The 27620-nt window shown below is 35.5% G+C and overlaps 1 protein-coding gene across 1 annotated transcript in view; it reads right to left on the bottom strand.

The window, feature by feature from the left end:
* Nucleotides 1-8459: 8459 nt before the first annotated feature.
* The window catches only part of LOC138695885 (orexin receptor type 2-like), a 502682-nt gene continuing 483521 nt past the window's right edge, over nt 8460-27620 (bottom strand). Inside the window, exon 6 of the mRNA XM_069820229.1 lies at nt 8460-9843. Coding sequence (XP_069676330.1) covers nt 9620-9843 — 224 coding nt within the window. The 3' untranslated portion in view covers nt 8460-9619. The remainder of the gene's footprint in view (nt 9844-27620) is intronic.

Here is a 27620-nt window from a genome sequence, read left to right as displayed (position 1 = left end):
ATAGCTTATACGCAAATCTACTATTCTCTCCGCCAGATCTTCGTGGAAGAGCGGGTTGCAGTTGATGGCTGATTGTATAAGCCAATAATTAACACAAGGGACCGGATTTTTATGTAATATCAAGGTGTAAAATATGTACATATTTATGTAAGAAAAATAAGCTGAATATATACCGAAATATGTAAAAATCATGAAAATATTTAATATCAATATTTGGCAGGTATAGGATAGGTAAGACTCTCCAGTTGTGATTTCATAGAGCACCCGACTTTTTTTTACCGCACACTTGACACATTACTTTTTTCCATCTGTAGTGAAAGCTTCGTCCATTGCAATCCATGATTTTATTTTTGTCGTTACGGTTGAAGATATAGGGGCCATTTTAGCTATTTAAAAACAGTAGATAAACTCACTTGCCCTTTATACTGTAAGTACTAAAACTAGAGAACTGAGTGAAATGAATGACACAACAGTACTGCAAGCACTGTTTCGCTTTACTGGATTAGGAGAAAATAAGAGGTGGTGTGGGACAAATGGATGTTAGCTGCTCCCTGTAAGAAACACGTACCTACTAAAACCTCAAACTATAGGCATTTACAAATTGTTCAAATTGTTGTTTGAAAAGTGGCATTCCTGTCTCATTCAGAAGGGTAGGATTATTCCAGCCGAGAACCATACTTTCTAATTGCTCGGAAAATCCCATTTCCGTATAGATCTACTAAATTTATAGTAAAAAGATCAAGCAATAACCTGAAAAGCTATTTATTTTAATCTTTCAACATCTTTCCAGTTTGTTCCTTTACTCCAGCTTCTTTTCAAACGTCGGCTACTTTATTGCAGCTCATGTCAGACTTGACACGGGTTTTCCCTGGAAGGATTAGGAAGAGAGTGAGTAAGGTTGCAAATTGCATGGGAACGACTTGTTAAGACGTATGCAGAACAATTATAGTTCGAGACATATCATGTCGTCCTCGTCCCACTTCACCGCAAGAAGGCAACACTACTTTCTGAGTGATTTTTACAATACAAGGTAGTTATATGAGAAAGGTTGCCTTTTGTTCACTCATATTTACAGTGGGCGGTATGGGTTGAGTGTCTCTATTACTTCCTGGAACTAAGGACGTTATGTTTCGTCCCGAAATATATCCTTTCTTGGGTAGGTAAAAAGGCTTTTTAAATCTGTGTAATTATTTCAAATTGTAAACTTTCCCAGCAGAAGTTTTCTTTTTCCTTTCAGAGAAGTAAAAATAAATAAAACCCCTAAATATGTAGATTTATGTAATACCAAGCCATAATATGTAATGTGGGGTAAATATGTAAAAATATGTAGTATCAAATTTTAATATATTAATGGTAATTACAAGATTCGCAAAGACTTGTTATTTATATACGGTTAGGTTGAAAGGAATATAATATGTAATTACATAAAAATCCGGTCCCTAATTATCACGAAGTTCGTTCTATTTTGCAAAGCGCGTATGGTCAAAAGACCCGTGCACTGGATATAAGGGCAAATAATAGTGTTAGTGTTATACATTTGCATGTATTTTTTGTTGAGTAAATCCAGATCTATCTAGTTACATATATTAATGGTGATTTTTTGCACGAAAGAATACTGTACACTATCTATACAGATTTGAATGGAAGTTACTTAAAAATTATCTTCTGTACTCTTTCATAAAGAAATATGTTCTCATAACTGCTTCAGAAAGTGAAAATATTCCTGGCTATCGAACACCTCTGTCTTTGTCAAGACTTGAATGTCATAATAATAAAAATAAAAGCACAAATGGACTATGTTACACTGAAATAATGCCGTGTATAAGCGCCTTGTAATGAGAACTGTGATAAAAGGGAGATGAGACAATTGGAGACAGACTGAATAGTGTTAAATTGCTTAGAGAAAATGACTTACCATGACAGTTAACGTTTGGGAACCTTGCAAATTTTCTTCATCTCATTTCACATTACATTATCCTCTTATAATCACAATATATTTCTGTCTAAAACAGATAAACCATGCTCAAAGATCCGTGACGCTGTGACTCTTTTCAGTTCGTATAAACAATGGGAAGACTTATTGTATAATGAAGTCTTTTACACCTACTCAAATGTAGGCTATTTAACGAAATTAATTTCACTCTATGTTGTGACATACCACGAAGCATTGTTAGAGACATAAGGCATTACTATTATCTGGGAATGAGCTACGAGTATGGTCATATTTAAACTCGAACCCTTGCTAAATGTAACTGTTTCTGAGAATTGTCATGGTTTAAGGCCTATATTACACTATCAAATTTCTGTGTCACAGAATATGATAAAATTTTTGATCAAATGTAAGATCATATCGTTCATCACAGTTCTAATAATGAATCCACAATAGTTCTATGCTTGTTGTAACTGTAAAATAAGCAGTAATGATTATTGCATTAATACTAGAGAAGAAATCAAAGAAAAAAATGTATTTCGTCGGCCAAATCCGAAGTACAGGTGATGAAGTTTCAGAGTTAATTTATACTCAGTTTTTTGTCTTCCCTGTAAAATTTCCTTTTTGTTGGTTAGCAGGTTTACAGTCTAAGCCGACAATTTGGGTTAGAGATTGGGGTAGGGAGAACAGATACAAAAGGAATCCATCATACTCTACTGAGAGAACGTCAGTGTGAAGATGTGAAATCCTATATATACTAAGTATTTAATAATGGATGATGAAACGTTTCATGTAATTCATAATGTGATATTAAAAGTTTTGTGGTTTTCACAGTCCATGTGTACTTAATGTCTGCCATTTTCTTTCTTTCCAGTCACAGATTTTATCAAAGATATGATGATGACCATAAGTTTTATCACAGAACTATGTCACAGCTGGATATGATCAAAGATGCTACATTACACTGTAAAAGATTTTATCAAACTTCTGTGACACAGAAATTTAATAGTGTAATATAGGCCTAAGGGATTAAGAGATACACGTAATAAAATATTTGTTTTTATAATTCATTTTTGTACAAATAAACATCGCATAAATTAAAGGTTTACCAGACGTTCAGGTTTAGTCTGAGAATTGTTAGGTTTTGATTCCTTTCTGGATAGTGTCCGGAATTGAAAAATATCTCGAATTTTGAACATATGCATATGTAATGTAGTAATAACACTCTTTAGCGCAGCGACCGCGAGCTGACATTCAATAAGTGCATAAAGTATTTCCCCTCCGTTACACCGTCTACCACTCTCTCAAACTCACCCCTTACGCGCACTGTTTACGTAACATTATATAGTTTTGAAGCAATCAGTTATGTACTACGTTATTATCGCCGCGCTCTCATGGTTAACATGTGGGCATCATACAATAACGTGCAGTGTGCTTTTAAAACATAATTTTGCCGACCGATTGTTGCTCTGTAGGTTTCACTCTAAGCGTCACGTTGTCACGTCTACTTCCTCGATAAGAATAAGCACTAGTTTGTTATATTGTTAAATGGCTATTATTATTATTATTATTATTATTATTATTATTATTATTATTATTATTATTATTATTATTATTATTATTTAATATACGAGTACGTTGACATTCTTAACTCTTTAATAATAATTTTTAATCACATACCTTAATGTTCGTCCTCAGCACAAGACATTGCAACCTCGGTTTTAGTCCGCGTGGATTAGACAAGTAGGTGGCATTTAATAATGGAAGCAGCTTATTGGTTGCAATATTGAAATCGAGGCGAGTGATTGGAGCGGCGATATAAGAAATTGAAAACAATAATGCAATTAAATCTCAAAGACCTGCCGAATGTTATCCACGAGGCCGCTCAAAGACCTGCCGAATGTTAACCATGAGAGCGCGGCAATAATACCTGAGGAGTTAGGCACAGACAAATAGAAAATATTCTTTCGGTAAGGAATGAGAATTAGATTATTTTTGTGTTGAACAAAAAGAAAAAGCGTTTTGTCTGATATGTTTATTTATGCTTTATTGCACATTTTAACATCAGACGACGCTTCAACACGAAGCATACTAGTATGGAAAAAGTATAATTTCGGGTTTTATTTATGAAATGTCATTTATAAAGAATTATTGTAATTCTAATAAAATAAACATGTAATAAATTGCTTATAAGTTAATATTTAGCTGCAGTTCTTGACTTCACCGATTTAATTATTGTTGTAATGTATTAATATTTTTAGAGACATATTTTCCTTTGTGAAACATGAAAATACGAAATCATATTTGCAGGATATTATGACTTGTATTTTTTAGAGTATTAGCTCACAATTTTGTGAAATAGCCCCAAATGCGTAACTAATATGTAGGCACGATCCTACCGGCACCTTCTCTCCACAAAATTTTGCCAGCAGAAGTCTTCGAAATAGGAGTCTTGGCTTAGGCTTTCGCACATTGTTCTTGGTACATGGGTGAGTTTATTGGACTTCCACTTGTACTGCGGAAGGACACGAATTAGGTAGCTATTTCGGCTTTCTGCCTCAAAATTCTCTTGAGCAGACGTCTCCAAAAGCCTACTCGCGAGTAAGCCCCTGAACGGAAACGAAGCCAGTACGTAATGAGCGCGCTCCGCCTCACCCATCTCCACCTGTACTGTACTCAATGTTTATGCGTAAACGAAGAGCAGTGGCGGATTGCCATTATCATTGTGTTGGTCGGAATGTTCTACCGTTTCACAATATCTTCTAATCATGGACGTAGTACATTCAAGGATGAATAGGAAGAGAAATTTTTTTGTGTTAATGGGGAGAATGTGAAATGCTTAATTTGTTCGAAAATTCTTAAGGGTGTGTTAAAATTCAACATGCGACGACACTACTCGACTCTTCACAAAGAATATCATATAAATACAGGCATGTTGGACATGTGAAAATAATTTATTTTGGGACTATCTGTATAACTGTTGGTTATACATAATAATCAGTATATTACAAAACGTTTACACTCAGTTCCGCATGACAAACATATAGTTTTTCGTTTAATTTTAGGTGAAATGCGTAGGTCTACAAATGCCTTGATAAATATAAAACGAGGAAATACAAACACAAATCACACACGTGTCCTCAGTCTTAAACAAAAAAGCTTCTTGCTAGCTAGCTATGTTCTAGCTTGGAATATTGGAAAATCAATGAAGCCCTTTACAGAAGCATCATTTATAAAATCGTGCATAAATTCTGTGTCCAGAACAAAGTCAAAGTTTAAGAAAATTAAATTGTTTCCAATTACAGTTCAGAGAAGGAATTTCAAGATTATAAATGCAATTGAATCTGAAGTCTAAACCATAATTAACCAGTTTGTAGCTTACTCACTTGCATTGGACGAAAGCACAGATAGAAATGACAAAGCTCACCGTGTCATTTTCATCCGAGGAGTTAATGAACATTGTACTGTGTCTGAATGTCTTCTAGATGTAATTACAAAATATAACTGGAGAAGATCTTTTCCAGGCACTGAAAGGCACCATAGAACAGAAGAGGTTGAATTTGCAATGGTTTGTGTGAATAGCAACAGACGGGGTTCCAGCTTCATAGTATGTCAAAATAATATACAAACGTATGATATTTCTTATTATTTTGATGTTATTATTTGTAAACATAAGCAGACTGTTGCCGCGATCCCCCACTGATTGCTTCCATCTGTTGAGGTACGAGTCTCTCCTCCTTCTCTAGCCTTACAGCACACTGTGTTCGGCGGGAAGCATCGAGAGCACGAATGACGATACGCTTTTTGGAGACCTCTGCCCTAGAGTTTCTTCGTTGGAAGGACACGTTTTCGCATACCTTTTAATATTTCTCCTCACTCACTCACTCACTCACTCACTCACTCACTCACTCACTCACTCACTCACTCACTCACTCACTCACTCACTCACTCACTCACTCACTCACTCACTCACTCACTCTATCGGCAATTATTGGAAGATAATAGAGATCAGATCTGATAACGAAATTGTTAACGTTCTTGCAATCGTTCTTAGTCCTTGAGAAATGTTAATACAAACTTAGAAGTCACTCACCTACTTACTTATCGAAAGTTCAAAAGCAGGCAATGTACAGTTAGTATAGGAATAAAAGTGACTGCACCACATTACATAAATCATAATGTTCAACCAACATTTTTTTTCAGATGTCTTTTTACATCTTCCACTCCTAACATAAAACAACTTTTGAGATGTCACTTTTGTGACAATGTTATAACTGTAATTAATGTTGAATTATGACCAAAAACTATGACAAAGAAACACGTGATTGTATCTAATCGCAGATACACGTGATGGAAGAAGAGGTGAACATGTGAGCGTGGTTGTGTTAAGTTATATTCCACTCACAATTTGCTTTATCTTGTGTGGTTGATTGGCATAGAGTCTCAGCTCATTTTAATCCAGTGACTTGCAGATTATCTTGTGTCTGCAATTCCAGCGGCCAAGCACGGTTGAAGGGTCAATACATTCCACTCTTGTATAATAACATAGGCTATGATATAAACTATGTTATAAAGTACAATATTTGGGTATTTTGCATACAGAATACTGACAAGTATCTGACGTGTAGTAAGTGGTACAACTTTCCTTCAGGACATCACGTAATGCGTCTTTATTGCAAGGAATAACTTACTTGCGTATTGGTTGCACGCAGAATGTGTGACGATGAGTGCTTAAATGACATTATGACAATATCAGCGTTCATGATATTTATGTAGATGTAGTGGACAACGTCATTTTTTTAATTGAACATAGCACATGAACTTAACACTTTCTGAAAAGAGTAGAATAATCGGTTGGAATTTATAGATTTTATTAACGTTTCCATAGTAAAGGAAATATCGTGTTTTCTTCGTCTGAAACGCATGTTTGCAATTTCATGTACAGTATACTAACAAATTTATGTTTCTTTGCTTCGAACCATGATAGATATCTGTGGAGAAACATGAATTTAACACTTTTTGATGAAATTAGAATAATCGGTTGGAATGATTTTTGTAAGAAAGTAAATTGAGGGGTTGGGTGCAAGAAAGGCACTTCTCTCAAATGCAAGTTTTGAGAAAATTGATGTTGAAAATTCAAACCGTAATAATGTTACCTATACACGCCTTTACATTTTGGGTACTCCTGACCTCTATGATCAAAGTATTGAACTACAACTTGGTGATCATATGCATAACAGATCAGAGAACAAAATAAAGCGTTTTACTCAAAAAGGGCACATCCTCTAAAATGCCCTTCTTGCACCCATTGAGTATCATTGAGTTTTACAATGAACATATCACCTAAAACTTCATGCCCGTCTTCATTTGTGAAAAATAGACAAAATTATTAATTGAAGTTCATGCATACAACGGCAGCTATGATGGACCCCCCTCTCTGCAGAAGTAAGACAGCCTACTTGCTTGTTACGATTCATGGCAAGCTCTCTATATGTGTCTGTGAGGACTGTTGATATGCCGTCTCATCGACATTCCCAATTCTACTGGGGGAGATCTGATATTGGCAAATGTTGAAATTATTACAAAAAGTTATGAACATTTACTCAAACAACAGGACTTGAACCAGAGATCTTTAGTTTTAAGCAATGAGACTCTGCTACTTCTGGGGACCACTATCTTTGATCATAACAGTTTTTAATTTAAGAAAATTCAATACCGGTACTTAAGAATCAATTTGTTGTTACATTTTTTTTAATTTATCATTTAAAATTATTATAATTTTAATTAATAAAAATTTATGCAAATAATTTTAACTCATTTATTATATCTTTCTTGCAAACTTCCTCCACGATATTCTTGCTCGGATCTTTTTAACTCTAGCCTCAAGGACTTTTGTGGCACAAGAAAGGCTTTGGTTGCTTTCAGATATTCCATCTGTCATCGCATTTTGCATACTTTCTACAGACCAAGACTGTCTAGCTGTCTTCCTTGGGGACTTATAATCAAGGAGCGGATTCCTATGTAATTAAATATTTTTCTTGCGTGTGATAAAACACAATTAACAAAGTTAAAAATTCCGAATGTCAAGTTTCAAGTTTAAAACCCGAATTTTATTTCACATAAAACACATATTTTCACAAAAAAATTTATGTAAATACATATTTTCAGGAAATCTATTATAAACACATAAATCTTGGCGTTTTTTTTACTTAAATAATTTTTTACAACAACTTTTAAATATTTTAAAACTAAATCAATTATATCAGTCAGAAATATGTTATCTTTTTAAGAATTCTTGGTTGCTTCGCGTTTCTATGGGCTGTGTGGTGTATCCGTGATCCATCTTTATAATACATAGTATCGCCACAAGTTCTGAGAACTGATAGGTAGCTTATCAGTGTTATTATATGAGAATAAATTAACATGCACAAGGAGAGATTTTGCAACACATAATTAGAAATGTTTATTGTTGCTTAAGATGATTTCATTGCGCGCTTTGTTTGTGAAACAACGGATAAGAGCTCGGGTATAAACATTATTTAATTTAAACAAATCTCTCGCCTTTCGTTCATGCCTATGAAGTGAGGAAATACATCTTGTTGTGATTCCCCGTTATCGAGCCATGCGCAGAAGCTGCGTAGTGTAGACTTGGTGGCGTTCCTATAGGAAGCTTTTCTCTGACATTGTCAGTCAGTAGCTAGAAACATGTTTTTACCTTAAGACGTGTGTATATTAGCCTCTTAAGATGCCTAAAATCAAATCGAGTTTAAGATCGCGTCTACAGCAATATGTAGATGAATTTAAAAACATTTTTACTACCGACGGAAAAGTGTTATTCTGCCAACCATGTGGTAAATCAGTAAGTGCAGATCAGAGCTCTCAGGTAACCCAACATTTGTCCAGAAACAAGCACATTGCCGCTGCTTCACGTGTGCATTCACGGCAAAACAGTGGATATTAAAAAAATGTGTAAAGTTGCTCAAGTATTGGAGGGTGTGCCTGTAGGTGAAATTGATGGTGTAGGTGTTTGTGACATTCCTCTCTTTAAATATGCACGTCTGACGTCCTGTGATGTGGAAAGATCGTTTTCATAGTATAAGTCGTTGTTCAGAGATAATGGGCATGCATTTGTGATGGAGAATTTGGAAATGACCTTTGTTGTTCACTGCAATTCTCGGACAACTACTAGCAACTGATACTCAAGTGTGATTGGTGAGTACCTAGTAACATTTTTTTTTTCAAGTTAAGTAAGGTATTTTTGTCATATTTAAAAAATATATTATTTTTTTATTTTTAGCAAATATTTTCGTACTTTTTAGCACATAAAAATAAATATATTTAAATTTTTAGCACATAAAAATCCACTCCCTACTTATTATAATTCATGGTACCAATTGCATATCTGAATACAGAAATAAGAATACATTAGAAAAGGGGAGGATAAAATGGAAGAGTGACATAATGTGAAACTCAAGAACGGAAACGCCTACACCACAGTTCATGACATCGAAGTGACATTGAGACTGATGTCCAAAAGGAAAGTTAATTGTGATTAGTGAGTGTAATCTGTCGCAGAGAACTTGGATGGTTTCTATTCGTTATATAAAGGAATCTGAGTGAAATGCCTTCAAGATCTCAGTCGGCCAGCTCCTCCTCGTCCCATGTAGAGGACAGTGGTCTGCTCCTCTGTCAGTCAACATCGGCAATGGTGTAGCTGGAAGTGATGCCGCTCAGAGGTACGACTTCAGTACGCGCCGTGTACGTGGTGCTGCCCCCTGTCGTCGTGAAGCGGCAGATGTACGTGCTGCTTCCCCCGTGCATCGTCGACATGTTGTGACGTCGGCGTCGGGAGAAGCGCCGTTCTCCGCAGCACCAGAAACCAAATGTTCGGCGAAATTCTTTTCTGAACTTTCCTGAAAAAAATTGGAGAGTTGGGTTTAGTACACTGACGTTCAAAGATATCGATAGTGATCGATAATTTGTTGGTGTAAGTTTCGATTCTTTAGCTATTACTTCTAGGAATAGATGATGAAGATAATATTCATTGTTGCCAGTCGTAGATAAATATACCCGCATTATAGAATTCAGTTTTTCGTCCTATTCTACTGATTGTAAAACAAAACTGGGTTTAGTTGTAAACCGCGGATATTGTCAGTTATGAGAATAACATTATTTGGGGACATAATAAGAAAACTGCTTTGAGACCTTTACAAATTATTCAAAATAGAGCTTTAAGAAATTTATTTGGTTTTCATTATTTGACTCCAGTTAAATATCTATATTATTATAGATTATTAATGAAAAAATATACTGACAAGCCACGGGCATTATTTGTAGTTTTTTGAAAATACTGTAGTCACCAAACTTTCAGAACGGCCCCGAGGTTCACTCAGCCTCCTATAAAATTGAGTACCGGGTCTTTCCCGGGGGTAAAAGGCGGCCAGAGCGTGGTGCCGACCACACCACCTCATTCTAGTGCCGAGGTCATGGAAAGCATGGGGCTCTACCTCCATGCCCCCCAAGTGCCTTCATGGCATGTTACGGGGATACCTTTACCTTTTACCTTTTTTACTGTAGTCCTACACGGTTCCCTAGATTTGGCACCTACTATTATTCTAATTACTCCTTTTGTACTATCTGTGAGATTTCCCCAGAATATTATTCCAAAACTCATTACCCAGTGGAAGTATGCAAAGTATATTGTTTTTAAGGTATTGATATTTACTATCTTTTGCATAGATCTAATAGCAAAACAAGCTGAATTTAGTTTTGGGGGTAATTTCTTTAATATGATTTTTCCAATTTAACACATTATCGATTTTTAAGCCAAGAAATTTGGTTGTTGTTGTTTCTAATAGGGATCTATTGTTAATTATTGTGCTTGAAATTTGCGAGGTTGAATTTGGACAGGATTTAAATTGAATTATGTTAGTTTTGTTACAATTTAATACTAATTTATTGATTGAGAACCAGTCACATATTTTGAAGAGAATTTCGTCTGTTGAAGATTGAAATGTATTGGAGATATTGGTTGTAATTACTAAGGAGCGGATTCTTATGTAATTAAATATTCTTTTTGCGTGTGATAAAACACAATTAAAAAACTTAAACATTCCGAACATGAAGTTTCAAGTTTAAAAGCCGAATTTTATTTCACATAAAAACAAATATTTTCACAAAAAATTATGTAAATACATATTTTCAGGAAATGTATTATAAATACATAAATCTTGGAGATTTTTTACTTAAATAATTTTTTTACAAGAAGTTTTAAATATTTTAAAACTAAATCAATTATATCACTCAAAGTACGTTATCTTTTTTAAGAATTCTTGGTTGCTTCGTGTTTCTAAGAGCTGTGTGGTGTATCCATTTTTGTAATAGTATCGCCTCAAGTTCTGAGAACTGCTAGGCAGCATATCAGTGTTATCGTTAGAGAATAAATTAACATGGACAAGGAGGAGAGATCTTGCAACACATAATTAGGAATGTTTATTGTTGCTGAGATGATTTCATTCCACGCTTTGTTTGTGAAACACAACAGATAAGAGCTCAGGTATGAACATTATTTAATTTAAACAAATCTCTCGCCTCTCACTCATGTCTATCAAGTAAGGCAATGTATCTTGTTGTGATTCCCTGTTATCGGGCTTCGTCAATCGATATCCTTCAAGATATACGGAAAGATGGTTGTTTAAAAAACGATTTGGCTTTCCTATTAGCAAATCTAAGCTTTTTGTGTGACACCATAAAAAACTCGAAACATAAAAAACCTGTTGTCTGAAACAGGGAAGTGCGTGCCGTGGAAATTAAACTAGACTCGCTACCAGGTTCAGAAGTACACTTACTAAGGGACAAATTCCAGAATGTGTACGGGAAAAACAGTGGATATAAAAAAATGTGTAAAGTTGCTCAAGTATTAGAGGGTGTGCCTGTAGGTGAATTTACGGTGTTTGTGTTTGTGACATTCCTCTCTTTAAATATGCACCTCTGACGTCCTGTGATGTGGAAAGATCGTTTTCACAGTATAAATCGTTGTTCAGAGATAATGGGCATGCATTTATGATGGAGAATTTGGAGATGACCTTTGTTGTTCACTGCAATTCTCGGTCAACTACTAGCACTCAAGTATGGTTGGTGAGTACATAGTAACTTTTTTTTTTCAAGCTAAGTAAGGTATTTTTGTCATATTTAAAACAAAATATTTTTTTATTTTTAGCAAACATTTTCGTACTTTTTAGCACATAAAAATAAATATATTTAAATTTTTTAGCACATAAAAATCCGCTCCCTAGTAATTACTATACTTGTGTCATCTGCAAATAATATAGGATTACCTACATCTGGTAGGAAATGTAACAGAGCGAAAAGTATGAAAGTTTATTTAAAAACCGATCTAACAGTTTGGAAATGTGACTTCAAAGAAATTAATAATACCACGTGAATATATGTTAATTTTTATATCTATTATAGATAAACGTTTCGCTTCTGAACTAATTAAACAGCAGAGGGATAAAAAAATGTAAGTGGAGATAAAAGGATATGGCGCTGGTTTTTAACATAAAGAGAAGTCACGGGCTGGTGGTTTTGAAATTAATATTTTCAAAGCTGTTAGCGCTAATTAAAAACTATGTAAAATTATTTAGCTTACTGTAGGTCGCGCTGCTGCAGTTAGCATGCCTTTGACAATTATTACAACGCACGCCTCAGCGGATGACGTCACATTTAGTCGAAAGTGACTGCACTGGTAAACGTTTATGAAATGCAACAGATCAATAATATTTTGCGAATTCAGTTTTTGGTAGGCTAACTGTGAATATTTTAGATTTATTTCTGAGGAACATAAACAGAGAGAGGTAAGAGGGGAGAGGGAGAGAGTTAAATATTGCCGCCAGAAAGAGAGAGAAGAATAATTGCTACTGAGCCAATCGCAGAGCTCTCATTCCAAGCTTATTTTGAAGTTAGGTGGTCTGAAGCATGGATTAAATATATAATAGGATGCGAAACTACGGTCAGCACCATCTGGCGGTAGGGGGCTCAAATAAGATGATCAGCGCCCGACGTCGAAGGTAGTGAACATTAGAACTACGTGTTGGGTACATTACCCAGAGTTCTCTATTTATCCGTTCGTGACGTTGCTCGAGAGAACAAGATGGCAGCCAGAAACTTGCTAATAAGTGAACATAAAGTGATACTACGTGTGTGTATAAGCAGTGCATGTTAAACAGTGATGTTTATGGACGTTGTAAAAATAGTGTTGTTGAATGTATTGTAAAGTAATAGTAATATAATAAATTGAACTATCTAAGTAGTTCTTGCAGACTTTTCAATTGCGCTGTACAATAAATACCCAAAGAATACAATCGCAATTATCTAACCTTTTGCTTTATTTTTTTTGTCTGTGTCTGGTTATATTTTAATTGGGTAGTGTAAAATAGATCGTATCTTTTATCTTCCTGTTGGCTCCGGTAAGAATTTTCAGTAGAAGCTGCTGTGAGGAATAAAAATGCAAATGTTTTATTTTAAATTGGGTTAGTTTTGAATATCTATGAGGGTGGGAGGGAATACTTTCCGCACAGTTTAACATTTTCGTCACCAGGTGCGCTGCTAAATGCATGGAGTAATTACTCTTTTCGCTACTTGGTGCGCTGCTAGATGTAATAATGCCCCTCCCTCTAACAGGCGGCAGCAAGATCATTTTCTACAACAGCGCCTCTAGCATGTGTTACGGGAAACTGGGTAAGTTTCGCATCCTATTATATATTCATCCATGGCAGAGCTCTCATTCCAAGTTTATCTTGAAGTTGGGCGGTCTGAAGCGTTCTACCCCCACCCAACTTCAAGTCAAGCGTGGAATGAGACTCCTGCCATTGGTTGAATAGCAATTATACTTTCTCTTCCTCTGCCGGCAATGTTTACATCGCCTGTCAGACATTATGGGACGAAGCATAGTTCTTATAAATTATCATTCATTTCGTGACACCCCAACTCCAGGATGGTAGCCATATGGGACTGATTTAAAAGACAGGAATTCTACGTCAAACAATATTTGATGTGAATCTTTTTCAAGCCCATCTGATACCGAAATCACAAATTTACAGCAACTATTTTCTATGCTTCCCCCATTGTATACAGGTATAAGTCACCGCTGTTGTTGGAACTGCATATCGAGGTTTTAGTACAGACCTGGGCACTAATACCTCAACCAATTCACTACATATTTCCCCTTAACTCCCCACTTCACCTTCCTTGGCTCAGACGAGTAGTCACGAAGGCAAGCATTGATCAGTGACGGATTGTACAGGGACATCATTTTATTTTTACTTCAATTTTTATTGTACCTGAGTTTTTGAATGTACTTCACTCCCACCCCCTCTACTAGTAAACTTCCAACCGTTCTTCACACAGAACCAAGCGTACACAGTCAAAGTCGCCTTACAGTCATAGTAAACACAATCAGTACTGAGTTAGTGAGTATAGTACGTTCCAGAAATATGTTCGCTTTCAATATTGAATCATATTCTCGCACAGGTATTGTCGTCCGTTGCCTACGTCGCATCTCGGTTTCCCCCACCCACTTCTGCCCGTCCCTTTGTGGCTGGGCTGTCTTAGCTCTTTTCTGAAAACATTAATTTCTGTTAGGAATTGGACGTTTACGTAATATTATACAACTATTTAAAATAACTTAAATAAAAGGGCCTCGTTAAGTAATTAACTGTCACGTGATTTCCCCCCTTTCTACGATCCTGCGGCATAAGCACTTGGACGGACAGTAGATAGTATGTCTGAGTAATTTTATCTGTGCGGATCGGGCAGAAGTGAAGATTGAATTTACAGTACGTAAGGTACTCTTTTATAGAGTAGGTACAGAATTATTTCAACATGAGTTACTAAGTACGAAGGACGAAACTGGCAATTGGAATTAGATGCAATAGTCTATAATGCGATAATATGCACAAAAGAACTGAAGCCTGTATCGAAATGAACGGCCACCATTAAAAAAAATGCGTTTAAATATTCACATTATGATTATTTTTCAATTTAATTTGTTTCTCTATATTGTACGCTAATGTGCTGTAGACAGTATAATATACACTGCATAATGAATACGCTCGCATGGATAACTCAATTCGTGAGTAAAAACACTTATTGTTAATACAGTACTGCATTTTGATGAATCAAAAACCCAATGAAAATTATCGAACTCAAAATCGCGATATTTCCTAGTTTACGTAAATGGATGAAGTACTTTTCTTTCCTCCTATACCTAGTAGAGTGATTTGTTTGTGTTTTACGCCAGTATCATCGAACTACAGTCGTGGAAGGGGATAGCAAACTGTGTTTCCGGTTCTCTAAAGGTAGGCCTCTAGCCAGGTTAATATTAAAAATGTTAGCAAAAATAAAATGATGTCCCTGTATAAGGCAAGCATCATAGCTTTTACAAACTTTCGACTCGCGCTGGTCACCTGAAATGCATCACTGATGCACAGTGCCCACTGTGTGTTTATTTATAAAGCTGTGTAAGCGAAAAGGTCATGGGCGGGGATTTCTGAGTTCCTTTTCACTTCCTCGTTGTGCTCAGAGCCGGTCTAGTACTATAAACTATAGATAACTGCAAATCTAACGCTTTGAAACAATTATAAAATAGCTTTTGTGCATTGAAACTAGTTTTAAAAATGCTATATCTATTTCAAAATGTAACTTACTTTCGAATAACCATATATTAAAAAGAACTGGAGAGATCGTGACGAAAAATCGCTCAAATCTGTAAAATTACTAGTCTTTTGTGCGAGATCGTGCGTATTTGCTTGCTTTCCGCACAAAACCAATACGCGGTAAGTGTGAAATACCACATTCAGTATTCCCAACGTAACACACATAACAATTTCCCTATTCTTACAGCTTCAGCGTCATATTCATTTTACTGCTTTAGGCTTTTAACGTATTATTTTTAAAGACGTTCAACATAGTAATAATTATAAATTGGAAACTTAGCCTACCACTGCAATTTCACCTAAATTGCACTGTTAATTATTATTTTTAAATATTTGCAAAAATTCAGTAAACTCTACTACTCCACTAAAGTTATTGCATTCGTGATGCAAGTAACATTAAGGAAGCCGTGAAAAAATCAACAACATTCCAGATGCCGATGTTATTACTGCAATATGTTATATAAATAATATTGTTAAAATATTAAAATGAAAAATAAATCATTACATAACCTTACCGTTTGTTTTAAGTTCGCATTTATAGACTGGGGAAAAAAAAGACAGACGTATATCACGGCCTGCTGCAATATAGTAAACACAGAAAACATTTTATAGCAGCAATGTTGAAGAGAGATATTTTTGTTTTCCAAAATTGCCGTCATTGAACAGAAACCAAGATGGAGATTTCATTGCAACTAATTAGGAATTCCTCTTTCAGGTATGTAATAAACGATCTTCGCACAAAATAATGTACGATACACGAGCGGTATGTTTGTTTTCATGTTCTCGGAAATTAAAAAAGCTCAACTACGTTTCGCTTTTTCAATCTTTTCCTCGAACATGAAAACATCAACATACCGCTCTTGTAACGCATATTACTATTGTCTACCCTCACCATACTTCAAAATTGAACACTATGATTTAAGATAGTGTAGGATGATCTTCATTACCATGGCATTTAACATGACTCTCTAGGTACTAGTTGTAAGTTGATACAATGAAACTGTATCTGACCCGAAGAAGCCATGTAGCGGCCTCGGCGATGTTACCAGGGAAACGATCTCAACTTGCTGGAACGCAATTTTATTTCTTCTGCTATGAGTCTTTGGAGGAATTTATTGTTATACTACTATGAAAGCAGTGGAGTTTCCAACAGATTCCCCTCTCGCTTGAGTGTATCATGACCTAGAATTCCTTTCAATTAACGCTTTGTTTAAGGAGACGAAGAATGTAATCAATCACACGTCCAGCTAGTAAATCAGATCTGTAAACCGATTGAACAAAAAGGAGAATTTGGCAAAGTAAAAAACAATGTTGAAACAAGTTTTCTGTTTCCAATTATTTCTCTATTCACTATCGCAGTTGGGAGAAAGTGATATACAGGGTGAACCATAAGTAATTTCATTAAGTTGAAGGGATTATTCTTTAATATATTTTGAAACAAGAAAGTTTATACAATTTTACTCGTTTGTGCTTCCTTTTCGAGAGAAAAAATTATTTTGTGCGAGATCGTGCGTATTTGCTTGCTTTCCGCACAAAACCAATACGCGGTAAGTGTGAAATACCACATTCAGTATTCCCAACATAACACACATAACAATTTCCCTCTTCTTACCGCTTAAGCGTCATATTCATTTTACTGCTTTAGGCTTTTAACATATATTTTTTAAAGACGTTCAATATAGTAATAATTATAAATTGGAAACTTACCACTGCAATTTCACCTAAATTGCATTGTTAATTATTGTTTTTAAATATTTGCAAAAATTAAGTAAACTCTACAACACCACAATAGTAATATACGTTACAAGAGCAGTATGTTGACGTTTTCATGTTCGAGGAAAAGATTGAAAAAGCGAAACGTAGTTGAGCTTTTTTAATTTCCGAGAACATGAAAACAAACATACCGCTCGTGTATCGTACATTATTTTGTGCGAAGATCGTTTATTACATACCTGAAAGACGAATTTCTAATTAGTTGCAATGAAATCTCCATGTTGGTTTCTGTTTAATGACGGCAACTTCGGAAAACCAAAATATCTTGTTGCTATAAAATGTTTTCTGTGTTTACTATACTCCAGCAGGCCGTGATATACGTCTGCCCTTTTTTTCCCCCAGTCTATAAATGCGAACTTAAAACAAACGGTAAGGTTACGTAATGATTTATTTTTTCATTTTAATACTTTAATATTTTAACAATATTGCAGTAATAACATCGGCATCTGCAATCTTGTTGATTTTTTCACGGCTTCCTTAATGTTACTTGTATCAGGAATGCAATAAGTTTCGTGGAGTAGTAGACTTTACTTAGTTTTTGCAGATATTTAAAAACAATAATTAACATTGCAATTTAGGCGAAATTGCAGTAGTAAGTTTCCAATTTATAATTATTACTATGTTAAACGTCTCTAAAAATATGTTAAAAGCCTAAAGCAGTAATATGAATGTCGCGCTTAAGCGGTAAGAAGAGGGAAATTGTTATGTGTGTTACGTTGGGAATACTGAATGTGGTATTTCACACTTACCGCGTATTGGTTCTGTGCGGAAAACAAGCAAATACGCACGATCTCGCACAAAAGTTACTGCATTTGTAATGCAAGTAACATTAAGGAAGCCGTGAAAAAATCAACAAGTTTCCAGACTCATCATAGACTGGGGGAACTCAACTACGTTTCGCTTTTTCAATCTTTTCCTGAACATGAAAACGTCAACATACCGCTCTTGTAACGCATATTACTATTATATGAAACATTTCATAGCGTATTTTGGGAAGGCTATTGAATTAATTCCCAATATGCTCAGTCAATTTAAGAGAGCAGTGTATTATGATTGAAAGAATTTTAGTTCTTTTCCTTTAAATCTGCAGAAATTTGATCGAAACAAATGTACGTTTTCGTTCTCCAAAGGAATTTTAAAACCCGATGCACTGCAACAACGCTGTAAAGGCTCAACATTTGTATCAAGAAACTACAGACAAACTGCACCATGAAGAAGAGATTATCGTAATCGTTCGAAAATTCCATACATAGATGGCTTAGTGCACACATATTTTAAGTGCTAATTTTTTAGTTTTGGGGAAAACAAGTTTTAATTTTCAATACTTAATTACACTTCAATTAACATCTATTCTCAAAAAGTAAACGTAAGGTAGGAAACTCTTAGTTCACTTCCCACATTTGTGAACAGTAAAGATACATCTCACAGTACTCCAATTTTGTACTTAACTCAATTTTACCGGAAAATGTACTTAGCACATGTGTGCACTAAGTCATCGACATGTAGTTGATGTCTTTATCTATAAAGACTCTACAACATGAGCGATAAGATCTTCTTTCAAGCTGCTGTATCGGAGGAAATCAATTCTCTCAAGTATTTCCCAAGAAAGAAAATCAGGGGTGACAAGTCTGGAAACCTTTATTCCTAGATGTCGCACGCCACCAGAAAATTGAGCCAGATACTCATCTTGTTGGAAAACAACTTCACTTATATTCAGTGGTACTTACTCTAGCAATTCTCGTAGCATTCCTTCCAGAAAAGTTTAATAATGCTGTACATTCTGTCTTGATGGAGAAGGTAAGGACCAAACTAGAAACTTATTCACGATGCCTGTTCAAGTTGGTGTAAAGCTTTTCTTTGTCTACAATCTAAAGCATTACCACAAAAGTAGAAGAGTGTTACATCAGGCACCACACTTTCATTAGCAGAGCTAGGAAGTTGGTACAAAAACTGTTAAGTTGTGTGCCCTTGGACTATATCTCTACCGAATGAAAAGTAGGCTAATAGAGTGTCTCTTGGTGTCAGTGAAGCAGAACGACAAAGATGTACAGCAGATTCATAACCAAACATGTACTCCAATCGTCCACAGCCTTAGAACAAGGAAATAATATAAAAAAAACAATATGTAATTATAAAGTTCGTAAATCCCAATCTAAATTAATTTATCCATACATATAAAATAATATATAAAATATACCATTACGATTCTAGTGTCATGATAACAAATAACAATGAACACTTTCATTTTAATCAAAAGAAATACTCCTTTTTGGTTCAGAAAAAAAAACAATATTTGTACTCTGAAAATATTCGTTCTATGTCACAAGACGTTATTGGAGCAAATCTGAAATATGATACAGTATATCTTACTATCATCAGGTGAACAACTACTTTGTGAATCTAATAGTGTATCTTGTATGTAGTACATAATATTAAACCCATATTGTGTTCAAGAAACTTTTTCGTTTCTATTCTAATGACAGCTAGGAAGTTCGTGTCGTAATTCCGATGTTGAACTTAGACTGTAACGCAACCGAATAGCATAGCAACACGAGACGTCAACATTTAACGAAGAATAATCGGGGGGAAAATAAACGTGTTCCACACTCCTGTTTGCATAATTATTTAATAACAGATGAGTTCACTTTTTTGGAATCTTGCATAATATTCACATTACGTAAGGAATACAATAATAACAGAATAGCTCACTTTGTTCAGAACCTAAAATATATATATATATAAATTAACAATATTCTTCAAACTATTCACGACTGTACACAGCTCCACAGAATGCCACTATGCGTTGTTTATGTGAACATACCGTGTATCGTCTGTAGCGAGCGGGAGCAGGGCGAGGCGCGGGTGACATCTATACTCCTCGCTGTACTCTATTGAAATCTACTGCTTTGGTACGAACTTCCTAGCTCAATAGTGTTCCCTATTTCTATAGAGATTGATGTTATGGAACCTACGTCCTTAGCATAGTAATTAGACAATTCCGACCCATGATTTTCTATCATAACATGTCTATTTGGTCCCATTTATCACCTTACAAATTGTTTAAAATAATTTTCCACATCTCGAATATTATTTAACGCCTTTCTTAAAAAAAAAACTCACTAGTTTTACAGGCCATTTGTTATCTCGTGAAACCTACTTGTACGTAAGGGGAAGAAGAAAGTGGACCGAGAAGCTTCCCTCCTTATGCTACCCCTACCATATGGTTTAAGGTTGCCAGATTTCGAGATGGGAAATAAGGAACACCTTTCATCCACATTTGGTTTCTTAAAAAAACATCGAGTGTAGCCTATGAGAAGAGAATTCATTCATTCATTCACAGCTTTCTGTCCAAATGCAGGCCTTTCATTGCAAACCCAGCATTCTAAAATCTTTCCTATTTTCTGCCTTCCTCTTAGTCTCCGCATATGATCCATATATCTTAATGTCGTATATCATCTGATATGTTCTTCTGCCCCGAACTTTTCTCCCTTCCACCATTTCTTCCAGTGGATTCTTCAGCAGGCAGTTCTTCTCAGTCATTGACCCAACCAATGTATTACATATTAATTAATACAATTACTCTTATTATGATTTATGCATTATATATTATAATTATTTATTACGTCATATAATTATATTGTGAACTTACTCTTTCATTTTATATATTCCTGAGTGGAAGAGAAGGCCTTATGACCTTAACTCTGCCAGCGAAAATAAAACATTATTATTATTATTATTATTATTATTATTATTATTATTATTATTATTATTATTATTATTATATTTAACCTGTATTTTCCACTTTAATAAGCCGTATTTAATTAATTATTTATATAACAAAATCTTCTTGTAAAATTTACTACAGTTTTCTTCAGTGGCGTAGCCAGCGGGTGGGTCAGGTGAGCCCAGGCCCACCCAAAAAATATGCCAATTTTTGTGTTTTTTAATGGAAAATACTCAACATTAAAACTAAACCATGGATCCAGAGCAATAGGTACAATCGATAGCATTAAGGTAAGAAGTCAAAAATGCTTTCATTTCTTCAAGAGCCAATTTAACTGTGTTTGACTGGGCATAAAAATTGTCTGGCAGCGATAAAAAGAAGGAAGCTGTGGAGGCTACTGAATTGTTACATCAGCTAGAAAATTTGACACCTTATTTATTTGGTATGTTTAGACGATATTCTTGCTCTTGCAAATTCATTATCGGAAGCACCTCAGTCTCCAAAAATGGATATTATTAAAATCGTCCTTCATTAAGGCAATGACATACAATTTTTCAAAGCTCTGAAAAAAAGAAAAATTCGATAATCATGTCAAGCACAAGGCTTTGTAATTTAGCAATTCTATCCATTGACAGAGATAGAAATGTTGGAATTTGTTGAAGGACTCAACATCAGCGATCGACAGTTGGGTCAGGTATTTTCTAAACCCTGCATATCTGGCCCACCCAAAATAATTAATTAGTCTGGCTACGCCACTGGTTTTCATCATTGTTGAATTATACAAAAAGTTCATTTTTATAACACTTACAGCATTCCATTCTTTTCATCCTTCCATTTTGCAGTCATCACTGCAAATCATCGCCGTAAATGGGGAAAAGTTTAGCAAGAACTTTATTACAGTACAGTATTTTTCGGTTTTTGTGTATCAGTTTAATCTATAAAATACATCAATTTGTCCTGGTACTGTCATACATACTACTACGTCACCACTAATCACACTACAAATGTGACGTAGGTACTGCGCGCGGGATTTTGAATTTGAAAACGGAACATTTTGCGTACGGTTCAGAACTCGCACCGTACGCGGAATAGAAAGAGCTAAAACCGTATCGTTCCGGATAAAACCCTTACTGGTTGCTTACTCTTAGCTACAGAGCACGAAACCATCTGGTTTCACGAGATAACGAATGACCTATACATACTAATGCGATAATATGCCTAAAGCTTTCGGAATGTGACAAGAAAATGGCAGTCCACAATAGACCACAGTAAACTATTAATTATATATTTTCTATTTAATCCGTCCTATGTCACTGTATTTAAGTATGCGTTCAGAACTAATCGACAGTTAACTGAATTTTTTCGAGTCACAAATCTACAATATGTTTCCACCAGCGTTTATTTCTCTGCTGAAGGGAGTCTTGCTAAGAATTTCTATTGCCATTAAATACCAATCATCTTCGAACAAGTCTGAATTCGTGAACATCAAATTTAATAGCAAACATGGCAGCCACTAAGTCACACAAGACGGCCATTACCGTATTTACTCGAATCTAATACGAACCTCAATTTTTAAAGGCTTGAAATAAAAAAATGCGCAGCTGAAAAGCTGGTGTTAAATTTAATTTTATGCTCGACCATGCCGAAATGTAGTAATTATACACTTGGTAGCAGCCCTTTAATGGACCTCATTAAAGTACACCTATTCATTAAAGTTCAGGTGTTTCACCAATCAGAAAATACCATTGTAGCAATATGAAAGCGCAAGTATCGATTATTCTCGGATATGCAATCGAAAGACAACTAGCGCGAGATTTCACCAATTACACAATAAATCACCTATATTTGAAATAAAGTCAGTTCTGTTACTATAATAATTAGCGTTAATTGTAAATAATATTCAAATAAATTCAATTTGTCATCTCGTTTTTCAATGTCTAATTCAATTTCAAGGTTATATCAAGATTAATGTTTATTTTACCCTCTATATTATATCGAGGTCAATGTCGACATCTGTTTCTCGGAAAAAATCAATACTTTCGCGTATGCGCATATCTCACAATTTACGAGGTATTGCACAAGGTCAGTTCCACTCCTCAGTCAGATAAGAATAACATGAATAGTTATGAATAATTTCAAGTTAGAAATATGGTCGAACATAAAAAGTCGTATGAAACTTGCCTATAAGTGCTTAAGTCGCTCGTATGGAAATTATGAAACGAGCGCAAGCGAGTTTCATAAACATACTCGCTTCTTAATTACTACCATTATAGGCTCGTTGCATAATATACTATTACTTTACTCATCTACCTATGTACACTTGCCTTGATATACCGCAGGCTGTAGCCACTTCATTAGCTTTACCGGTATTTCTAATTGTGTCATTAATCACAAGGAGCCCATTTTGCCTCCTTTCCTGTATGACTTTCAAAACCTCTACCTCAGGATGCCTTCCTTTTCGTACTTCTTCCTCGTCAAATATCGCCATTCTGTGTTGGCGCCATAAGCGAATGTTGCTCTCGGCTACACCGCATTCTCTAGCAGCCTGCCTGTTTTCATGATTTTCAGCATAAAGTATAACTTTTCGTTTGAAGTTCCCTTCATACGACACCCTTCTCATTTTGTCTTCCATCTCCTGATCAAGTACAACTCACTTTGGAGCAGCGTTGTCAACAATGAAACTTGACTGGATCGCACAATTGGTTCCAAATTATTTATCGTACTTTTGATTGGAGAATCGTACACTACATACAAAATAGGCCTATTTTGATTATTTTATCTAAACTCCCTCCACAGTGTTGTATTTAAACGATTGTTTTAGTATTAAAAATTAAATATCAATGTATAAAATGATTTTTAAACACTTTGTTGTCTCCTTATCTTGGAAGGATCCTCAGAAGGGTCTACAACAGTAGTAATAGAAGAGCCAAAACCTACATTTAGACCTTTTATAGTTCGTTTAATCAGAGCAAAACCAAGCTTTAAATTTAGGAATTGTTTACCATAATTTTCCACAATTTTGTTTCCGTTCTGTATATTTAAGTACACCGGATGTAGATTTTTTGGAGTAGGACTTACTCGGACCACTATCACTATCTTCTGATTTCATTGCCACTATTTCACGTCTGAACCTATCACAGTGACATCTGATTTCTTACTGCACGTGGACTATCACAAAACACGACTGGCACAAGCAAGTTGGCCTACTTTAACAGACTATTCCTTGGTAGCCTATGCACAAAATAGGCCCATATTTTGAATATGTTTATTTCCTTTTTCTGTTATGGGGTTCTCAAAATATTATAACCAATTTATTAGTTATTAGGCCTACATGCTTATGTGGAAACAGTAGTTCTGTTTAGACTATTGAGAACATAGAAGAGACTGTTTCTCTGAGATATTTGGAAATAAACAAAGGAACATTTTCCAGCATCATTTTTGAATAGCCAGAAGTAATGGACACTACGTGATTTCTTGTCGCTATAATAATGTTTACCAAAATGAAGCTGTCTTGTCGCCTGGACGTGGAGGCACAGTCGAGGAATGTTACAGAAATATGTTTTGCGACAGTTGACTGTACAGTACTTGTAACGCAGAGGTGATACGTGCAGAAAATACTCTAAATGTGTAAGTGAAATATACCCGTAATATTGCAGAAATGAAATTTTTTAATAAAAAAGCCGCCCTAAATAAGGGTTCGAATAGATCGGCCTACTAATCAATTCATAAAGAATAATCATGAAAACCAATTGTGTGACAATTTGAAAGGAAAAAGAAAACATTAAGATAATTTATACGAAAACATAGGAAATCATTTACAATAAAAGTTTGTTGGGTACAAATGATTACTAATTATAGCTAAGGATGATTTTAACATATGAGATCCTATGGCATCAATCGTTGCATCAGAAATTTTATATTGTTTAAGATGATTTAAAGTTTCTCGTGGGATCGTGCCACGGGCACCGAACATGAGCCCAGAAACTGTCCAATGTGTGATGTGGTATTGTGCTCCAAGATGCTGACAATAAGGCTCATATATGACTTGTTTTTCACGACATACTTCTTGTGGCTGTTGCTCGTGCATCTCGAAACGGATTGTGGGATCAAGAATGACACCCTTATCCTTCTGCCGATCAATTATGATGATATCAGCACGTTTAGTAGAGCCATCAGAAGAGACGCAACCAACCTCCTCATAAACCTCATAGGAAGCGTTCTGACGGATTGAAGATGCGATGAGAGAACGAACCGTATTATGTCTGTTGATTCGGAGCAAATCTCCATGATGGCAGAAACCCAAGACGTGAGGAAGCGTTTCTTGCTCGTCGCATCTCCTGCAACGGGTTGAGTCAAGAGTTCTACCAGAGAGAGTACGTACAGGTATTGTATTACAGTTCATCTTAATGACTTGCGTCCACTGACTGTTCGAAAGTCCCTTTTTGGTTGAGATCCACGAATTACCTTTCTTCCAGTGAGAATAGAAAATAACTCCCAAACCTTTACTTTTCAAAATTTGAAATGTCGTAAATTGTAATAAATGTTTAAAATCCTCTCTTTTTGACATGTTTTAATCCTCTTTGTCAACAGGATCATACATTTTCCGTACTATCCGCGAGTTGGATCGTACGATCGTACATGATGCCAAATTATCGCATTTGTACGATCCAGATCGTACGGTTGGCAACACTGTTTTGGAGTTTTTACAGATATTAACAACAATGCCTACAAAAATAAGGAAGCGCGCGAAGTTAGAAACGTTGAGGAACGACGAGCAACGGAGTAACCCGATCAGAACTATAAGCAGAACTTTTCAGTTTACATGCGAATCTGGTGCGCCATCAATTCTAACGCGCATGCCGATTTTGAAGACTAAATTCAGCTGAAAAAGTGCGTATTATATTCGAGTAAATACGGTATTTTTGCTTGTCAGGCTAACGAATTAAGAGGTAAATGTGAATTTTATAAAGACATCAATAACTACAAGTATGAATTTTATAAAGACATCAATAACTACAAGTATGAATTTTATAAAGACATCAATAACTACAAGTATGAATTTTATAAAGACATCAATAACTACAAGTATAAGCAAGACATACATGCTACAATTGAGGGAACATTACTCTAACTGACATAAGAAATTTATAGTTTCGGACCCAACAAGTATTTAACAATGTGCGACATTGCTACCAAGCAGAATTTCATGCGAATTACACAAATCATTAAGTCAACAGAGAGATGTGTGTGAACATTTCAACACTGGGGGAACATGCGGGAGTCAAGACTATGACAACATCCATTACCATTAGATTCGAGGTGGGATAAAGTGGCTAACCTGTGAATTTTCCAGAAGTAGCGGAGACGAACATCCGTGTCGATTAAAAGTGTTGTACGATGAATCTAACACCAGAATGATTCGTCGCTCAGTCACGGGGAAGCCAATCTGCCTACCACCAGCAGATCGCTGTCTTCAATACTTATTGAAATGCCTGTACAATGTTTACTCGAAAAAAGAGCTGCATGGCATAGAAGACCCATCTCAATTTTCAACAGTAAAAAAATAAATATTATTTTGCTTCTTTAATTCAGGTTTGTAGCCACGGTCCTGGAACAAATTTTTATACTACATGATAAATTAAATGATCAGCGTCTCTAGCTGATGTCACTACTAGTAGCCTATATTGACAGAACTTGTAGTCTAGAGAATGGGAATGGAGTAAGGGGGGAAATGAGACAATAACAAAGACTGGTTCTTCTTTCATTACCGCATTAGTAATCAGTTTTTGGTATTATATTATATTACTATTATTTGTTGCCAGGCCAGCTGACAATAGAGAAGTAAGAAAGCCTAAGACAGGCATGTCAAAACCCTGCACATTGTGCACTGGTCTCTGTGCAACGTGCAGTTCCTATTCCCCTACCTGGAGGGAGTGAATCGGCTTGGAGGGGAACGCGACAGGGCTGTACAGTACCTGCAGTAGCAGAACAGCTTGGGTTTCAGTAGCACAGATCAGTACGGGTGCTCATTGAGCTGTGATCGTGAATGCGTTATGGAAAATAAAGTGAGGAGTCCACAGATATAACGAAGAAGAGAAATCACGAATCATATAACGTAAAGTTTTCAATGATATTCGCCAGTTCTTATTTCTTAATTAGTACTCTCACGGCAAGACAAACATGACGATGTTGTTTTGGAGTCTGTACTAACACAGCCATGAATGGTTAGACGACTTACAACTTTTATTTGATAAGCTGATAAGTGATGAGAATATTGAGTGAAGAATACATATGAGGGTCTTGAGGTTGTAAGGGAAGGAAGAAAGCAAATATTTGTAAAGCGGAAAAAATATTCTCGAAAAATAAAACATAATGGCGAATTTTCCATCTCACGTTACTATATTATCTTAATATACTTACGTTAATAAATCTTTAAACCTGACATATAGAAAATGTCCCCGCTTCACAGCTTGTGAAG

Source organism: Periplaneta americana, chromosome 3 (genome assembly GCF_040183065.1).
Source record: "Periplaneta americana isolate PAMFEO1 chromosome 3, P.americana_PAMFEO1_priV1, whole genome shotgun sequence".
Lineage (NCBI taxonomy): Eukaryota > Metazoa > Arthropoda > Insecta > Blattodea > Blattidae > Periplaneta > Periplaneta americana.
Note: the sequence above shows the minus strand (reverse complement) of the source record. Positions and strands in the feature narration are given on the sequence as shown.